This window comes from Callospermophilus lateralis, chromosome 13, assembly GCF_048772815.1.
Source record: "Callospermophilus lateralis isolate mCalLat2 chromosome 13, mCalLat2.hap1, whole genome shotgun sequence".
In the NCBI taxonomy this organism is placed as follows: Eukaryota; Metazoa; Chordata; class Mammalia; order Rodentia; family Sciuridae; genus Callospermophilus; species Callospermophilus lateralis.
This window is the reverse complement of record NC_135317.1, coordinates 30519224-30532820: the sequence shown is the minus strand read 5'-3', so window position 1 is coordinate 30532820 and position 13597 is coordinate 30519224. Positions and strand designations below refer to the sequence as shown.

Sequence of the window (13597 nt, the reverse complement as noted above, 5' to 3'; positions counted from 1 at the left end):
CTCTCTTCAAATGTCACCTTAATAGAGACCATCATCTATGAAATAAATGACATTATAGCACAACCCTCAGGCTCCACTTTACCCTGCTTTGATTTTTCTATATAGCACCTCTCATCACTTGATATTTTTAAATTGTTCATGCTCCTCTGCCACCCTAGATTTAAAACTCCATGAAAATGGGGACTTTTGTTCACCCATCACCTACAGCGTTGCCCAGCACTTGGCAGGTGCTAAATGAATGAATCTGTGTAGTTGCATCTTTGAGAGCACCCCACTTCCCCAGGCAAACTTCAGAATCTAAAGAGAAACATTGGCAATTTCCCAGCAGTGATCCAGAAAAGCTGGCTAGACAGCCTCACTGAAAATATTAAAACTGAAAAAACAACAGGGCAGAGAGATCCTGTGTAACAGAATGGTCAGATTTAGAGGAATATTTTGAAAAATATTAAGGCAGTTTTACAACTCAAAATGTGAGTATCCGATTAGGCATCTCCAGGATTCCCCTTTGACCAAAGTGTATTAAAAATCAAACTACTGGGGACTGCGGTAATGGCTCAGCAGTATACCGCTGGCTTGGCACTTGCGAGGCCCTGGGTTGGATCCTAAGTACCAAGTAAAAATAAATATAATAAAGATATTGTGTCAACCACCACTAAAAAATCAAAGTACTAAAATAAATATGTGGCTTATTGGTTGTGAATTATTTTTATCCTAAAAGAAGTTTGTCTTTTTGATCTATGCCTTCTGATGCTTTGTGTAGCTCTCATCCAAACATAAAGTCACTGGATTCCATTAAAAAAAAAAAAATATATATATATATATATATATATATATATATATATATATATATATATAGTTGGACACAATACATTTATTTTATTTTATTTTATTTCATTTTATTTATTTGTATGTGGTGTTGAGGAAGGAACCCAGGGCCTCAACGTGCTGGGCAAGCATTCTACCACTGAGCCACAACCCCAGCTCCTAGCCAGACATTTAGATGGTGTCTTTCTTAAAGGCACAGGGTTGGTGGAAAGGGCCAGGAAGAGGAACTGCCTAATTAGGGGTGGGTCGGGAGGCACTGCGCCGGGTGGCGGCTCTAACACTCCTGGATGTCGCTCGCAGATGCTGGGCAGCGGAGAGTTCGGAGGAGGAGCAGGAAGAAGAGCAGGAGGAGACCGGGCCAGCAGCCAGCCCCTACGACTACAGGAGGCTCCTGCGCAAAACCTCCCAGCGCCGGCGCCTGGTAGAGCAGTTGTAGCGCAGCTGTTGAGAGGCTGCCATGGTCGGAAAGTGCTCAAGCCTGAGGGACCACAGGGACCAAAGCGGGGAAGTCTGGGGCGCTGGCACCTCCAGGGACTGAAGCCCAGTGCTTGACTCGGTAGGGGCTGCCCGCTGTTCGTGCTCCTCAAATGCTGGGGCCAGCCTCCTGTGCCCAGAAGGAGGAGCCCTTGGGAAGCCCCACGCGCTGCACCCTGAAGACCCTCCCCAGACCCCGCACTCCCCTCTCTCAACAGCCCTTGAGTTGGAGCAGCCCTGTCCCTAATTTCCCTAATGTATTTGTTCATTTGTTTGAGACTCTTTCTGTGAATCCAGCTGCATCTGAGCTGACATCAGCCCCTCTCTCATTTTGGGTGACATCAAAGTTTTTTTTTTTTTTTTTTTTCCTTTATTGCAAACAACCGTCTCAGGCCTACTGGACAATTTCAGGTGGGATGAGTCTTCCAGAACAAAGCCCGGGTGGGAGCAAGGAAGGTGAATTTCATCTCAAACTGAACTTTCCTTTCTCGTGGTCATTAAGATTGCTGAATAAAAAGGAAGCGTCTTGAAAAATCCGTGGTTTGCAGAGCAGGCTCATCAAGTTCGCTTTGGGGCCCCAATTCTGCTGTATATAGAGTGCTGGTGGCAGCTCCCAGAGACAAGAGCAGAGGTGTCCCCAGTCGCCATTAGCAAACGCCCTCCCCAACCACCTCAAACACACACAATCTAAATTAACTCCCCCCACAATTTGTCATGAAAACACGACCTCCAAACAAAACTCCAGACCCCCAACGCACCACACACAAACGTGCTGCTTTCCTAGTCAGTGTGGCTCCCTTTGGTCTTGCCTAGAAAAATTCCAGCCCTATCACTGAGAACTGTCAGGGTTTTCGTTCACCTACTCTGAGATTTGGGGCATTCACCACTGCTCCGAATTTGGGTGTACTTAAGTTGAGGGGGAAGAGTAGTGAATGGGCAGAGGTCTGCATTCAGCAGTTGACTGCAACTTAATTTAAAAACCGGGTTAAGACTTTCTAGAAAAGACATCCTTCAGGTCTCTGCAGCCTGGAAAAGTGGGAGGAAGGATGGCGAAGTGATTCCATGAACCACTGAATCAGAAGTGTTCTGGCGGGGACTCGTCCTTTCCTCAGCTCCTGTACCCTGAGGCCCAAACCAGAAGACTGGGAAAATGCTGGGAGTTGGCAAGAGACGGGGAGGCGGTGGGAGGTGATAATGTTGGCTGTGCCACTTCTCCACGGGTTGTAATAGTCTCACCAGAGAGTTAGCGCCGAACGCTCCCCAGAGATTGGACTTGTGCACCCTCTCCATTTTACCAAAGTCCAGTCCCAGGAAAATCTCCAGCTGGAACTGGGACAAACCTCCAGTTCAAATGCTCTGTAGGCCCTGCTCCTTTCCTGAGTTAGCGCTGTGACCACGCTAGGGCTTGGGACCCAAGAAACAGTCACCCCCGGTTGTGTGGACCAAGGAAGCTGTCAGACCTGATCCTAGCACCGACAAAACCAGCTCGGCAGGGCATGTAGCTGGTTCTAGGGGTGGTAGGCTCAAGGGTCCATCTTGAGGTGGCCCAGCCCCATCTACTCCTACCTACCTACCCATCCACCACCAGGAGACCCTCTACAGGTAGGTGCCTGCGAAAGGACTGAGCTCTTCGCTGCAAGGCCCATTCTTCAACCCAAGCTTCCCAGGTGTCCCCTGCAGAACCGAGAGCCCCGGAATCAGCTCTTCATTTGCTGGATAGGGAGGCATCAGCTATTGTCCCTAAATTCCCTACTTCTCCCCTCGCCCTTCCCCACAGGGTTTTTTGTTTTGTTTTGTTTTTGTTTTTTAAGTGAGACTGGAAAAGAGAATGGACAATGCTTTGGTGAGATGTTGCAATGTATTTGTTTCCTTTTTCTTTCTCCCTCTTTTTTTAGCATCCCTCCTCCTTCCTCTGTCCCTCCACATTTAAGCACTGAAAAAAGGACACACGGGAAAACTTGTACCAGATAGTTTTTCTTTGGCCCGGGCTATGACGCGATCTCTGGGTAACCTATGGACAAGAAATAGGTCACAGCGAGTAAACCGTGCCTGGCGGACTTCCCTTGGAGCATTGGGTCTGTCCCCCTATTCGAAAAGGCCTTCCTTTCCAAAGCTCTTCCCCAGCGCTGGCCCGCCTTCTCTAACCAGTCTGTGGCTGCCTCCTTTGTGAACTAATGACTGTAATTATTACCTCCCTTCACTCTTTTGTTATCGCCAACCCCGAGTCTAAGAGAGGGAGCAATGGGCTTTTCTGCTAAATGAAATTCTTTACAAAGCAAATTGCTGTCTAAGGGTGGGGGGGTGGCGTTAAGAAAGGACAAACCAGATTCCCGTCTGCATCTGAAGCAGGGGATTTAAGTAAAATTTTAAAAAATGTTAAATACCACCAGCAGATGCAGAGTACTTGGGGGCTGGATTCGATGGCGTTTAAACAGTAGCAATTTTAAGTCATTGTTTAGAAAAAAAATCAGTTAAATTCGGATGTTGAGATTTCTGCCTTCATCTTTTAAAATATCGGTTTCTTCCTTGGGTTTGTGAGTGTGTGTGTGTGTGTGTGTGTTTGCGCGCGCGCATTAAACGCTTGTTTTCTTAAGAACCTTTTTAAAAAATTTCCAGCCACTCATCCATAGTAGAAAAGTTCTGCAACCCCAGCCTGCTGGCTTGGAGAGAACTATATGCAGAACTCGGTGTGGATTTAAACAAAGAACTAGGTTCGTCGATTCGTATTTGAGAGGCGCGAGAGACAACTGCGGAGCTGAACTTTCTGCAGCCCAGACGAGACCAAGAAGTCTCTGCTTCCTTGGACTTGTAACCTTTAAGTGGAGCTTCGGAAACCCGAGCTCCTGAAAGGGGCGGAGCTGAGATCTAGGTTCAAGGCCGCTGCACTCTCCCAGCCGCCTAGTCCTGGATTCTTGCTAGAGCCAGATCAGCTCCACCCCTTGGTCAGGACCCAGACAGTGACCGCCCCTACTCCCATCCCTGGGTCCCACAGCCACAGTGTGGATCCTCCAGATCGGCTGGTTTAGGCACGTGGAAAGAAGACAAAGCTTAGTGAAGAGAATTGACCAGAGTGTAGCATACTCAGGGAAACGAAATTTGGGCCGGTACGTGGCCATCGCGAGCCCCTAGACGCCTCTCTTAAAGGAGGATCCAGGGATGGTAGCCAAGACTGAGGATCCAAGGGTCTCTGCTTTGGCAACAGCTTTGGTGACTGGTTCTAAAGACAGAGAAAAAAATGCTTGTGGACACAATGGGAATGACCTGAGATCCAACAGGACTCAGGACACTCAGACACCAGGAGAGGCTGAACACATCTCCTTTCCGCCAGAGCCCTATGCTCATCCTCTCCTCTCCCCCACCCCTCTCCCCCCTCCCCCCGGAGCTGCCAGTTGTAAATATCCACTCTCCATTGCCAAAAGAAGGCAAGGGGAAATCTGCTGGCCGCAAATCTTTGGAGCACCTACCCTGTTTAACCATTTTTAGATAAAGAAAATCATCAGACAAGAAAAGACTCTGACCTTCTCGTATTTATCAGAAAAGGATTCTTTCCCACCAAGCCTCAGAAGCAGCCAATCTTGTCCTCCCCGGTACCCCCCTAACTTGAAGATTACCTTGGGGCAGGGGGAGAGGGTCATTGTTTTGAGGCCCCCTAAAACGTAGGGCCAAGAAGGTGATACCTTCTTTTCCCCTTGGATTTGGGAAGCCCAAATTGCTTAGTTGGAAACCGTGTGCACCCCTCCCACGCACATACAAATTCCAGTCACAGGTAAACAGCTGGCCCTTTTAAGCCTCTGTGGACCAAGGTCATCAAACCACCGGATCCCATCCCCCATCAACCTTCAATCCAGCAGGCTCTGGTTGCTCTCCCCACTCCCTTCCAAGAAGTTTCCGTTCGTTTTATTTATTTTTTCCCCCAGCCCGAGGTTCTCAGTGATAGACCGCAGCGTGGATTTTAATTGCCTCAATCAGCAGTCTTTCTCCCCAGCGGTCACTCAAAACCTGGACGGTGGGTCCAGCACTTCGCTGCTCAGGAATGGCATGCTCCAGGGCCAGCACGGCTCAGTAGGCACGCATTAGATTCTACTTAGGAGCTGAAATGAGCCCTTCTGCACTTAGACGCCCTTCCCCCATTATATCCTTCCCAGCTTCTGAATTGCGCCAGATTTTGGCCTGACGGCTTGAGCTCTTGAGGTCGCAGCGACTTCCTCACTCGCTTGGAGGGAGAGGGCCAGGGAACCGCGTTTCCTTCCCGGCAGCCGGAGCCAGACCTCAAACAATACGCTAATCGGTACACGTGTAAAACTCGTCTAGGTCGCCACATTGTCCCAGGTCCGCCCAGCTCTAAGGCCTGCGCACGGTCGATCGCAGTAGGATCCTGGACAGCGCGCCTGGGCAGCTACCATCACCAGAGGCTAGCTCTTCTGGGGCGCGCGTGCACGCCCCATTCTGTCTCCAGCTTAAGTGTACTTTCTGTCTCGCACCGTAAGGATTCAGTTCCCTACCTCTCTCCCATTTTTCCCTCCTTCGCTTCCTCATCCATCCCCTCTAGGCTCCCTGTCCTTCAAAATCTCTCTGGCGCTTTGCGCTTTTCAATATCCAGTATTTGAGGAGCCTTCGGACCCCTTCCCCATTTAACCTTTGCAGCTTCCAGAGCGTTACCACATCCCTAAGCCCCAACTCTAACACACTCGCGCACACGCAGACACGCACGTTTCCTATCCCTGTGTGACACCCACTCTCGTTGCGCGTCCGCACCCGTCCCCGCTCAGTGCCCTCCTCCCGCCACACACTCGCAAGCACGCGCGCGCAGGGCCGAGCCTAAGGCTGCTCGCCCCGCAGCCCGCACTCAAGACCTGCTCCAGTCTCGCAGCGCGGATGGCATCTCCGGGCTCCAGCTTTTGGTCCTTCGGGTCTGAAGATGGCTCCGGGGATCCCGAGAACCCCGGTACAGGTAGGAGAGTGGGGTTTTGCAGCTGGCGAGCTTTGTAGGTGGCCGGGGTTTTGCAGGGCTCCTGAGAAGACTGAGGAGGTTTTACCACCTGCAACAGAAAAACTTCTTTGAATGCTTTGCCCTGCTCTCATGTTAAGTCCTGGTCCGCCCAAGAACCCAAGACCCCCACAGCCCTTTTCCCCCTAGGAAAATGACCAAAGAATCCCAGATCCTTTCCTCCTAAGGTTAGGAGAGCTCCTCAAACACGGGGGGCATCTCCAGAACAACAAATTCGTGGACCTAGGACGTTGCACCTTGGTGTCTAGATCCTGGTCTGGGACCCAATGGCGGTGGGGAGGGGGAAAATGGGAAGGGGAGAGAATTGTTGGTCTGAAAAGAGAGCTTGCAAGGAAATGGACAGTTCATTAACTAGAAAAACTAGCTCAAGCCAGGCACGTAGGAGAGTTTTTCCTGAACCCATCCGCACCTGGAAGGCAAGTACAAAGGGCCGCAGTGTGAGCTTCTCCTTTGAAAACAAATCAGTGTCCTGAGGGCTGGTCGGGGTTGTTAGGACCGTCTCGATCCCCGCACCTGTCTGCGCACTGTCCCAGGCGACCCTTTCCCACATCCCTAGCTTACTAAGGTTGTTCACTTAGAACAAAATTTCACACGTCCATCAGCTGATCTCTTTATGGTTCTCTGTCCTCCTGCCTGTCTTTCTTTGCAGCCAGAGCCTGGTGCCAGGTGGCCCAAAAGTTCACAGGCGGCATCGGAAACAAGCTGTGCGGTAAGTGCAGCAGCCCGGGGAAGGGGGGCTGGCAAGGTCCGGTGCTCTCCGCCCGCAGGAGCAAAACCGCCTTTTCACCTCTGCACCCGAGTCGGGGTGTATTGGCCGCGATGGGCGAGGGTGAGAGAGCTGGGCCCGTCAGGCCGATGATGATGACCTAGGCCCGCGATCTGTGTTCCTGTCCAGCTTTGCTCTACGGAGACGCTGAGAAGCCAGCGGAGAGCACCGGGAACGTGCCCCCGCGGGCCGCCGCCCGGAAGGTCGCCTGCACCTGTGATCAGAAACCCTGCAACTGCCCCAAAGCGGATGTCAACTATGCTTTTCTACACTCAACAGGTAAAGGCGTCTCACTGGACCCCAGGGCCCCCACCCCCTGCTACTTGCTCTGCCCCGCCCAACTCGGCCTGGGCGACCTCCGTTGCGCTGGGAGTTTGCGGCAGTCGAGGTGATTCCCAGAGGCTGGCCCTGTAAGAATCTTCAACTGTACGCGAGAAAAGCTTGATGGAGTCCCAGTCTCTTGCTCCGCAGCGCCCTTGCCCCAGCACTGGCCGGAGCTGTGGGTGGCCGAGCGGCCTGGCACTCTGTGGTTCATTGTGGTCTTCGCTATGTTGCTGGGGTCCTCGGGTGGGATTCAATTTCTAGATGTCCTGCAGGAGAATTCAAAATTGCTGAGATATTTTAGGTCTTTAGATTAGATCGAAGGAGTAACGTGTAGCTGTGATTTCACAGGGGAAAGATTTTGTACACGTGAGACCTGCTCGCTAAATTTTAACCCGTGCGCCTATACTCTCAGTCTCGAAAAGGCGCGCATACACACACACACACACACACACACACACACACACACACACACACATACACCACACTGACTTGGGGATCAGCGGACCTTTAACAGGCCCATTCCACTTTGCCTGGTTTGCCCAAAGGCATTTCGCAAACACTTTGGAAGTGAGATGTTTCCATAAACATTTTAAATGTTTTAGGACAAACTCCTATGATCAGATAAATGGAGGCACAATTTCTGAAAAAGAAAAAGAAAGAAAGAAAGCAAACAATATTGTGAACTAAAATGCAAGAGTTTTTTCCGGGGAAGAGGAGAAATCATAATTGCTCTCATTCATTCTCTTCGTCTTTGAAATATGCCTCTCCTTTAAAGAAAATGCTCAGCTTTTCCAAAAGTTTTTATGGTTGTTGTTGTTTGTTTAATGTAAAACCTCTGGATTCAAAGAGACATTAATTGCTCAGTCGAGATCTCGCCTGAATATTTCTATAGTAAAATGGTGTCGTTTTAATTCTATTCTTTAGACCTACTGCCAGCCTGTGACGGAGAAAGGCCCACTTTGACATTTCTGCAAGATGTTATGGACATTTTGCTTCAATATGTGGTGAAAAGTTTCGATAGATCAACCAAAGTGATTGATTTCCATTATCCTAATGAGCTTCTTCAAGAATATAATTGGGAATTGGCAGACCAGCCACAAAATTTGGAGGAAATTTTGATGCATTGCCAAACAACTCTAAAATATGCAATTAAAACAGGTATTGTCCTATCAGGAATAATAAAGCTCTTTTTTTCTTTTACAATTTTTATTTTTTCTATAAAATGTTTTGTTTTATGGAGTTACTGATATTTTCAAAATTGTAAAGCTATTTTCATCATTTAAAAATAGTAATGATTCAAATCACTCAAATCAAAAGCATTTTCTGTTATTGTTTATGCATCTGAAGTTAATAATATAAGAAATATCATCCTAGCATAAACTGTCAGCATTTACATTGCATGCATTTGACCATGGAGATGAACCACTGATATAGAAGCAATTGTTTGTCAGCAGAGGACAGTAGATTTGACCCAAAAATAGAAAAAGAAAGGGAATAAGGAAATGAAAGCTCAAAAGGCATCCAAACAAAAGCCTGAATTCCAGTATGGTGCTGGTAATTTCCAGGCATAGAACTAGTCATGTAATCATTGAGCCGGAGTTATAATGTTGTGGCATTGTCTCAATTAGCCGGGACTTCAGATTTGAATTTCAGGTTTTCTCCTATTTTTTAAAGAGGTGTATGCATGCACGTGTGCGCGCGCACACATACACACACACTATATATATATATATATATACTAGCTTAGCAATTCAGTCATAATATATGAGGATATAAGGATGTGTCCCTTCACGGGCATTGTATAAAAAGATAAAAGAAAGGCAAATGCGGAGATGGGGTGGGGGTGGGCAAAACTGATATCCTTAGGGGCACATTTTTTAAAATGTATTTTGTAGGCTAGATTTGAGCAGTATTCTTTATTATCCATCCATTTTATAGTTCCAGGTGTAACATTTATTTGGATGCATTCCAACCTTTCTTTTTATCTACACAAAATCAATTGTTCATCAACCCAGGGCCTGATTACCCTTCGTTTTTCCTACATTGTCTCCTATCATCCTGATACATGGTAGTGTGGCACTTCATTAAAGCAACAAAAATAAATACAAATGAATTTCTGGGGAGAGAAAAGACCTAGTGGATCTAAATTGATTTATAGCTTTAAGAGGATTTGCTTACAAATAAAAAATGGGAAATATTACATAAACATTAATTATCATAGACATGGCATCTTTTATATTGCAATTTTTCTTGATGAATTATCAGTATTGTCCTAATCAATGACAACCATTTGAAGAACATTTGGTGGGAGATTTTCAGCTTTTTTCATTTATTTATTTATTTTGCACATTCTTTGTGCCAACAAAGAAAGGTATGCACAGACAAAGCCTTGGAAAATTGGTTTATTGTATTATTTTCCACTTTTGTGAAACTAGAAATTTAGAAGAAGATACACAGAGAAAAAAAATTAACTTGTTGACTTCCATCAGACTGTGGAGTGTGGTTTTCAAAGGTTTATTACATATCAATCAATTAACATTCCTGGAGAACCCACAAGATGTATATATACCAGTCATTAAAAGATGTTTCTCTCCCACCAGCTTTTAATATACCTATAGATGCAAACCTGAGCAATACTTTTAAGCCATTTTTATTTTACCCATGCCCCTTACCTAATATTTAAATGTTGATAGTAAATTGGTGTCTATTGACACCAAACCAAAAAGAATGTATAAAATGTTTTACATCTTCATCCTTGAAAGCTGGTGGTATTTGAAATGCAATTTAAGGAGTTGAGATAATGGCAATGCAAGTCAATAAAAGTAATAGTTCTGTCTATCAATGTTCCATTTACTGTCAGGAAAAAAAATGGGCCAATTCAATACTTAGATTTTGCCATAATGCACATGAAACTGTTCGTCAAGTGTTGCTCTATTACTTTTTATTTAAAGTTTAGATAAATATCTGATGTAGTTGGATTTCTAAGTAAAGCATATCAATACTAATATAATGTCTCAACAATATTCCTATCATATGTAGTATTTTGGCCTTCTTGTCCCAAATAGTATTTTAGAAAATTAACAATAGGCACCTTCTCTCTTCAACTGGCAAGTTTACAGATATTTATGCTTCAGCATATTTGTCAACCAGTACTATTTAGGGTCTCCATCAAAGTCAAAGTTGTTACCTTGCCTGCTACCATCCTGCATTTTCATAATCCTTGGGAGATTCCTTTAGAAAATGCTTGTTATCACCTGGTTTCCGCAGAGAGTCCTTAGTTGACTTCTACTTGGGCTCCAAGCTTAAAGAGGAGGTAGGCACAGTGGGGAAATTCATTAAAATGAAGTCTGCATGTATTGAGTTTTTTTTTAAAATGAATATTGCAATAAGAAACTTCAGTGAATGATAGGATTCTGGAATAGTGTTTGCAAGGATTATTAGATTTGGTGGGGATTAGAGGTAGTAAGTGGGAGTAGCAGGGACTAATATAGCCTCGACTCTTTAATTGAGCCATCAGACAAAGGGAAGTGAAATATCAGTAAGTGATGCTGTCCTTGTTTGGGTCACTACTACACAAAGAGCAGGATGTGGGGGCTTAGGTTGTGGCTCAGCAGTAGAGCGCTTGCCTAGCACTGGTTCTATCCTCAGCACCACATAAAAATAAATAAATAAAATAAAGCTATTGTGCCCAACTACAACTAAAAAATAAATATTTAGGGGGAAAAAAACCAACAAAGAGCAGTTTGGATGTCTTTGGCCCCTCCCCAACTGATTGTGAGCACCAAATCCGAGTTGCCAGAGGCTGTTAGTTCAAAGAGTCTGTGCATCCTTTTGGGCTCATTTGCTGATCTTTAGGGAACATACATCTTTAGGAACAGCAGCGCCTGGAGCAATCCTAATCTCCTGTCACAAATGGCTGCAGTTTCCCTAGCTGCCCAAGCGGTGAGTGGCCACCAGATTTTCCTGTGCAGCCAGACCTAGCTCAGGTTGCATGCCACTGATGGTGCAGCTGGACGCCCAGGGCTGCTTGGGACAGCCGACAGGTTCAGAGGCAGGTCTCTCACACTTGCATAGAGCCCTGTCTGGATTCACTAGGCAGCCCTAGGAGGCCGCCTATAGGGGCCGCAGGTGGTGAGCAAATGTCATCAGGGGAATATTTCTGCCAGAAATCAAAAGGGCATGCAGTTCTCACCTGTCAAACTATATCCCTCCATGTTTTCACATTATTATCAGTGAATGAGAAACTGGGGGCAGGAGAGATTCAGGTGAAATAACAGGCCAAGGTCAAATAATGTATACAGGGACAGAAAGCTAGCGATTGAAGCATCAAACTTGTATTCACAGTGGTTATCTGGGTGGATTGGTCTTCTGATGTCCAATCCACAGCACATACCTTGGAATCCCTTTCAGTCTTATGCAGGGGTTTTCATGCCAAATTTTCCATACAGTTGATTGCTGTGTGATAACAGTCACCAGGCTCATCTAGGAAATGCATGAGCTGAGAAGTAGATTAATGGATAGATTTGCTAATCCTTAATAATTTCCTTACTTAAAAAAATGACTCAGGGACAAAGAAATAGAGGGGCATCCGGAGGGAGAAATAGGCTGTGATTTCAGCTGTGAGCTGTAATGAAACGGGGAGTCAATGAGGCAGAGAGGAGTCGGGGGTTGTTCCAGATGTCAGCAGCAGCACAGAAAGACTTTTCGCCTCTCCTGAAAGGGTAAACCGGTGGGCTCAGCATCAAAGGGCCTGGAAAAGAGCAGAAAAGATGGAAGGGTGCCTTGTGCAGCTTTAAAAGAGGTTAAAAAAAAATGATGTAGAATGAACAAGAGATGCTCAAATCCCAGTCTTTCTAAATGTGCTCTTTCTCAGCTCCTATCTTCTCCCTGTGTCTAACTCTCCAGCCTCATGCCTGGGCTGATAAGAATGCACTCTGTCCAGGAGATAAGCTATGTGTTGACTTTTGTCCCTGCTTTCCCCATTGCCTTCCTTTATCTTGTTTTGCCTGCACTGGTGATGAGAGACTATCACATCCCCAGGCATCAGACAAGGGTCCAGTAAGTGTAGTGGCAGATACCTTTTATTCAGATGCTATTTCCATAATTGTTCATCTTCCAAAATTTTTGTTGCTAAGCAAAGCAGACTTATTGATAGGCTTTTTATGAGACATGATGAGGGGACACAATTCTAATGAAAATTTTATAATTATATTTTAAATAATAGCCTCAGGAGTATATGGATATCAACCCATTTAGAGAATTTTAGAGAAATCCAGAAGTTAATTAGTTAAGCCTCTGCTAATGGACTAATCAGTCCCTTGAATACATCTTTATGTATCTTGTTGAAAAGAAAGTGATGTTGACTGCATCCAGCTTGATTTTAAATCTCAACTACGAGAGAGCTCTGTTGTTTATAATCAAATATACAGACAGAGAAGAATTGACAAGAATGAGCTTTGTCCATGCCATCTTTCTATGCTCATCACCTTTTGAATCCAGGGCAAATCACTCAGCAGTGTGTTCCATTTTCTCATTTTTGCCCTGTCTTTTGTAATCATCAGCCATTTGTCACTGATATTATTATGAATGTTGGCATGCCTGGCAGATGTCATGGTATGACCGGTTCTCAGAACTCAACAAAATAGGACTTTCAGCAGCATGAATGAGAATAAGAACACTCCGTCTCTGACTTGCTTTGGGTTGCAATGACATTTTAGTTTGCAAATATGTTGAAAGCATGGTAGGACAATATTTAGTGTTCACAAGGCAAACTGCATCTATTGTTTTTTATAGGGCATGATTAAAGGAAATTTTTTAGAGTGTGTTTTAAAAAATACTAAAATCCAAAGTGGCCTCTGTGGTTAGAGGCAGTGTCCTTTGTGTGCATGTATATGTGTGTGTTTGTGAGCACATATACGTGTGTGCATCCTGGGTCTCTGAATGTGCATTTCCTGTTACTAAAAGATCTTTCAAGGTTCTTTAGTCAGAAAAATCACAAACTTGAGAAGTCTTTATTTTCATTGGATGCCATCTTGATTCTGCTATTCCATTTTACTCAGGGCACCCCAGATACTTCAATCAACTTTCCACTGGATTGGATATAGTTGGATTAGCAGCAGACTGGCTGACATCAACAGCTAACACTAACATGTAAGTAGATAAATATGGTTTTGTGTAATCCAGGAGAATTATTAGTGAGA

At 45.5% G+C, this 13597-nt stretch overlaps 2 protein-coding genes across 2 annotated transcripts in view; both read left to right on the top strand.

Annotated features, from left to right (window-relative positions):
* Myo3a (myosin IIIA) overlaps nt 1-1261 on the top strand; it is a 194772-nt gene extending 193511 nt beyond the window's left edge. Inside the window, exon 33 of the mRNA XM_076831740.1 lies at nt 1126-1261. Within this exon, the coding sequence (XP_076687855.1) occupies nt 1126-1261 (136 nt within the window). The remainder of the gene's footprint in view (nt 1-1125) is intronic.
* Nucleotides 1262-6174: 4913 nt separating this feature from the next.
* Gad2 (glutamate decarboxylase 2) overlaps nt 6175-13597 on the top strand; it is a 72307-nt gene continuing 64884 nt past the window's right edge. The window contains exons 1-5 of the mRNA XM_076831616.1: nt 6175-6250; nt 6957-7016; nt 7203-7352; nt 8322-8555; nt 13457-13547. Coding sequence (XP_076687731.1) covers nt 6175-6250; nt 6957-7016; nt 7203-7352; nt 8322-8555; nt 13457-13547 — 611 coding nt within the window. The remainder of the gene's footprint in view (nt 6251-6956; nt 7017-7202; nt 7353-8321; nt 8556-13456; nt 13548-13597) is intronic.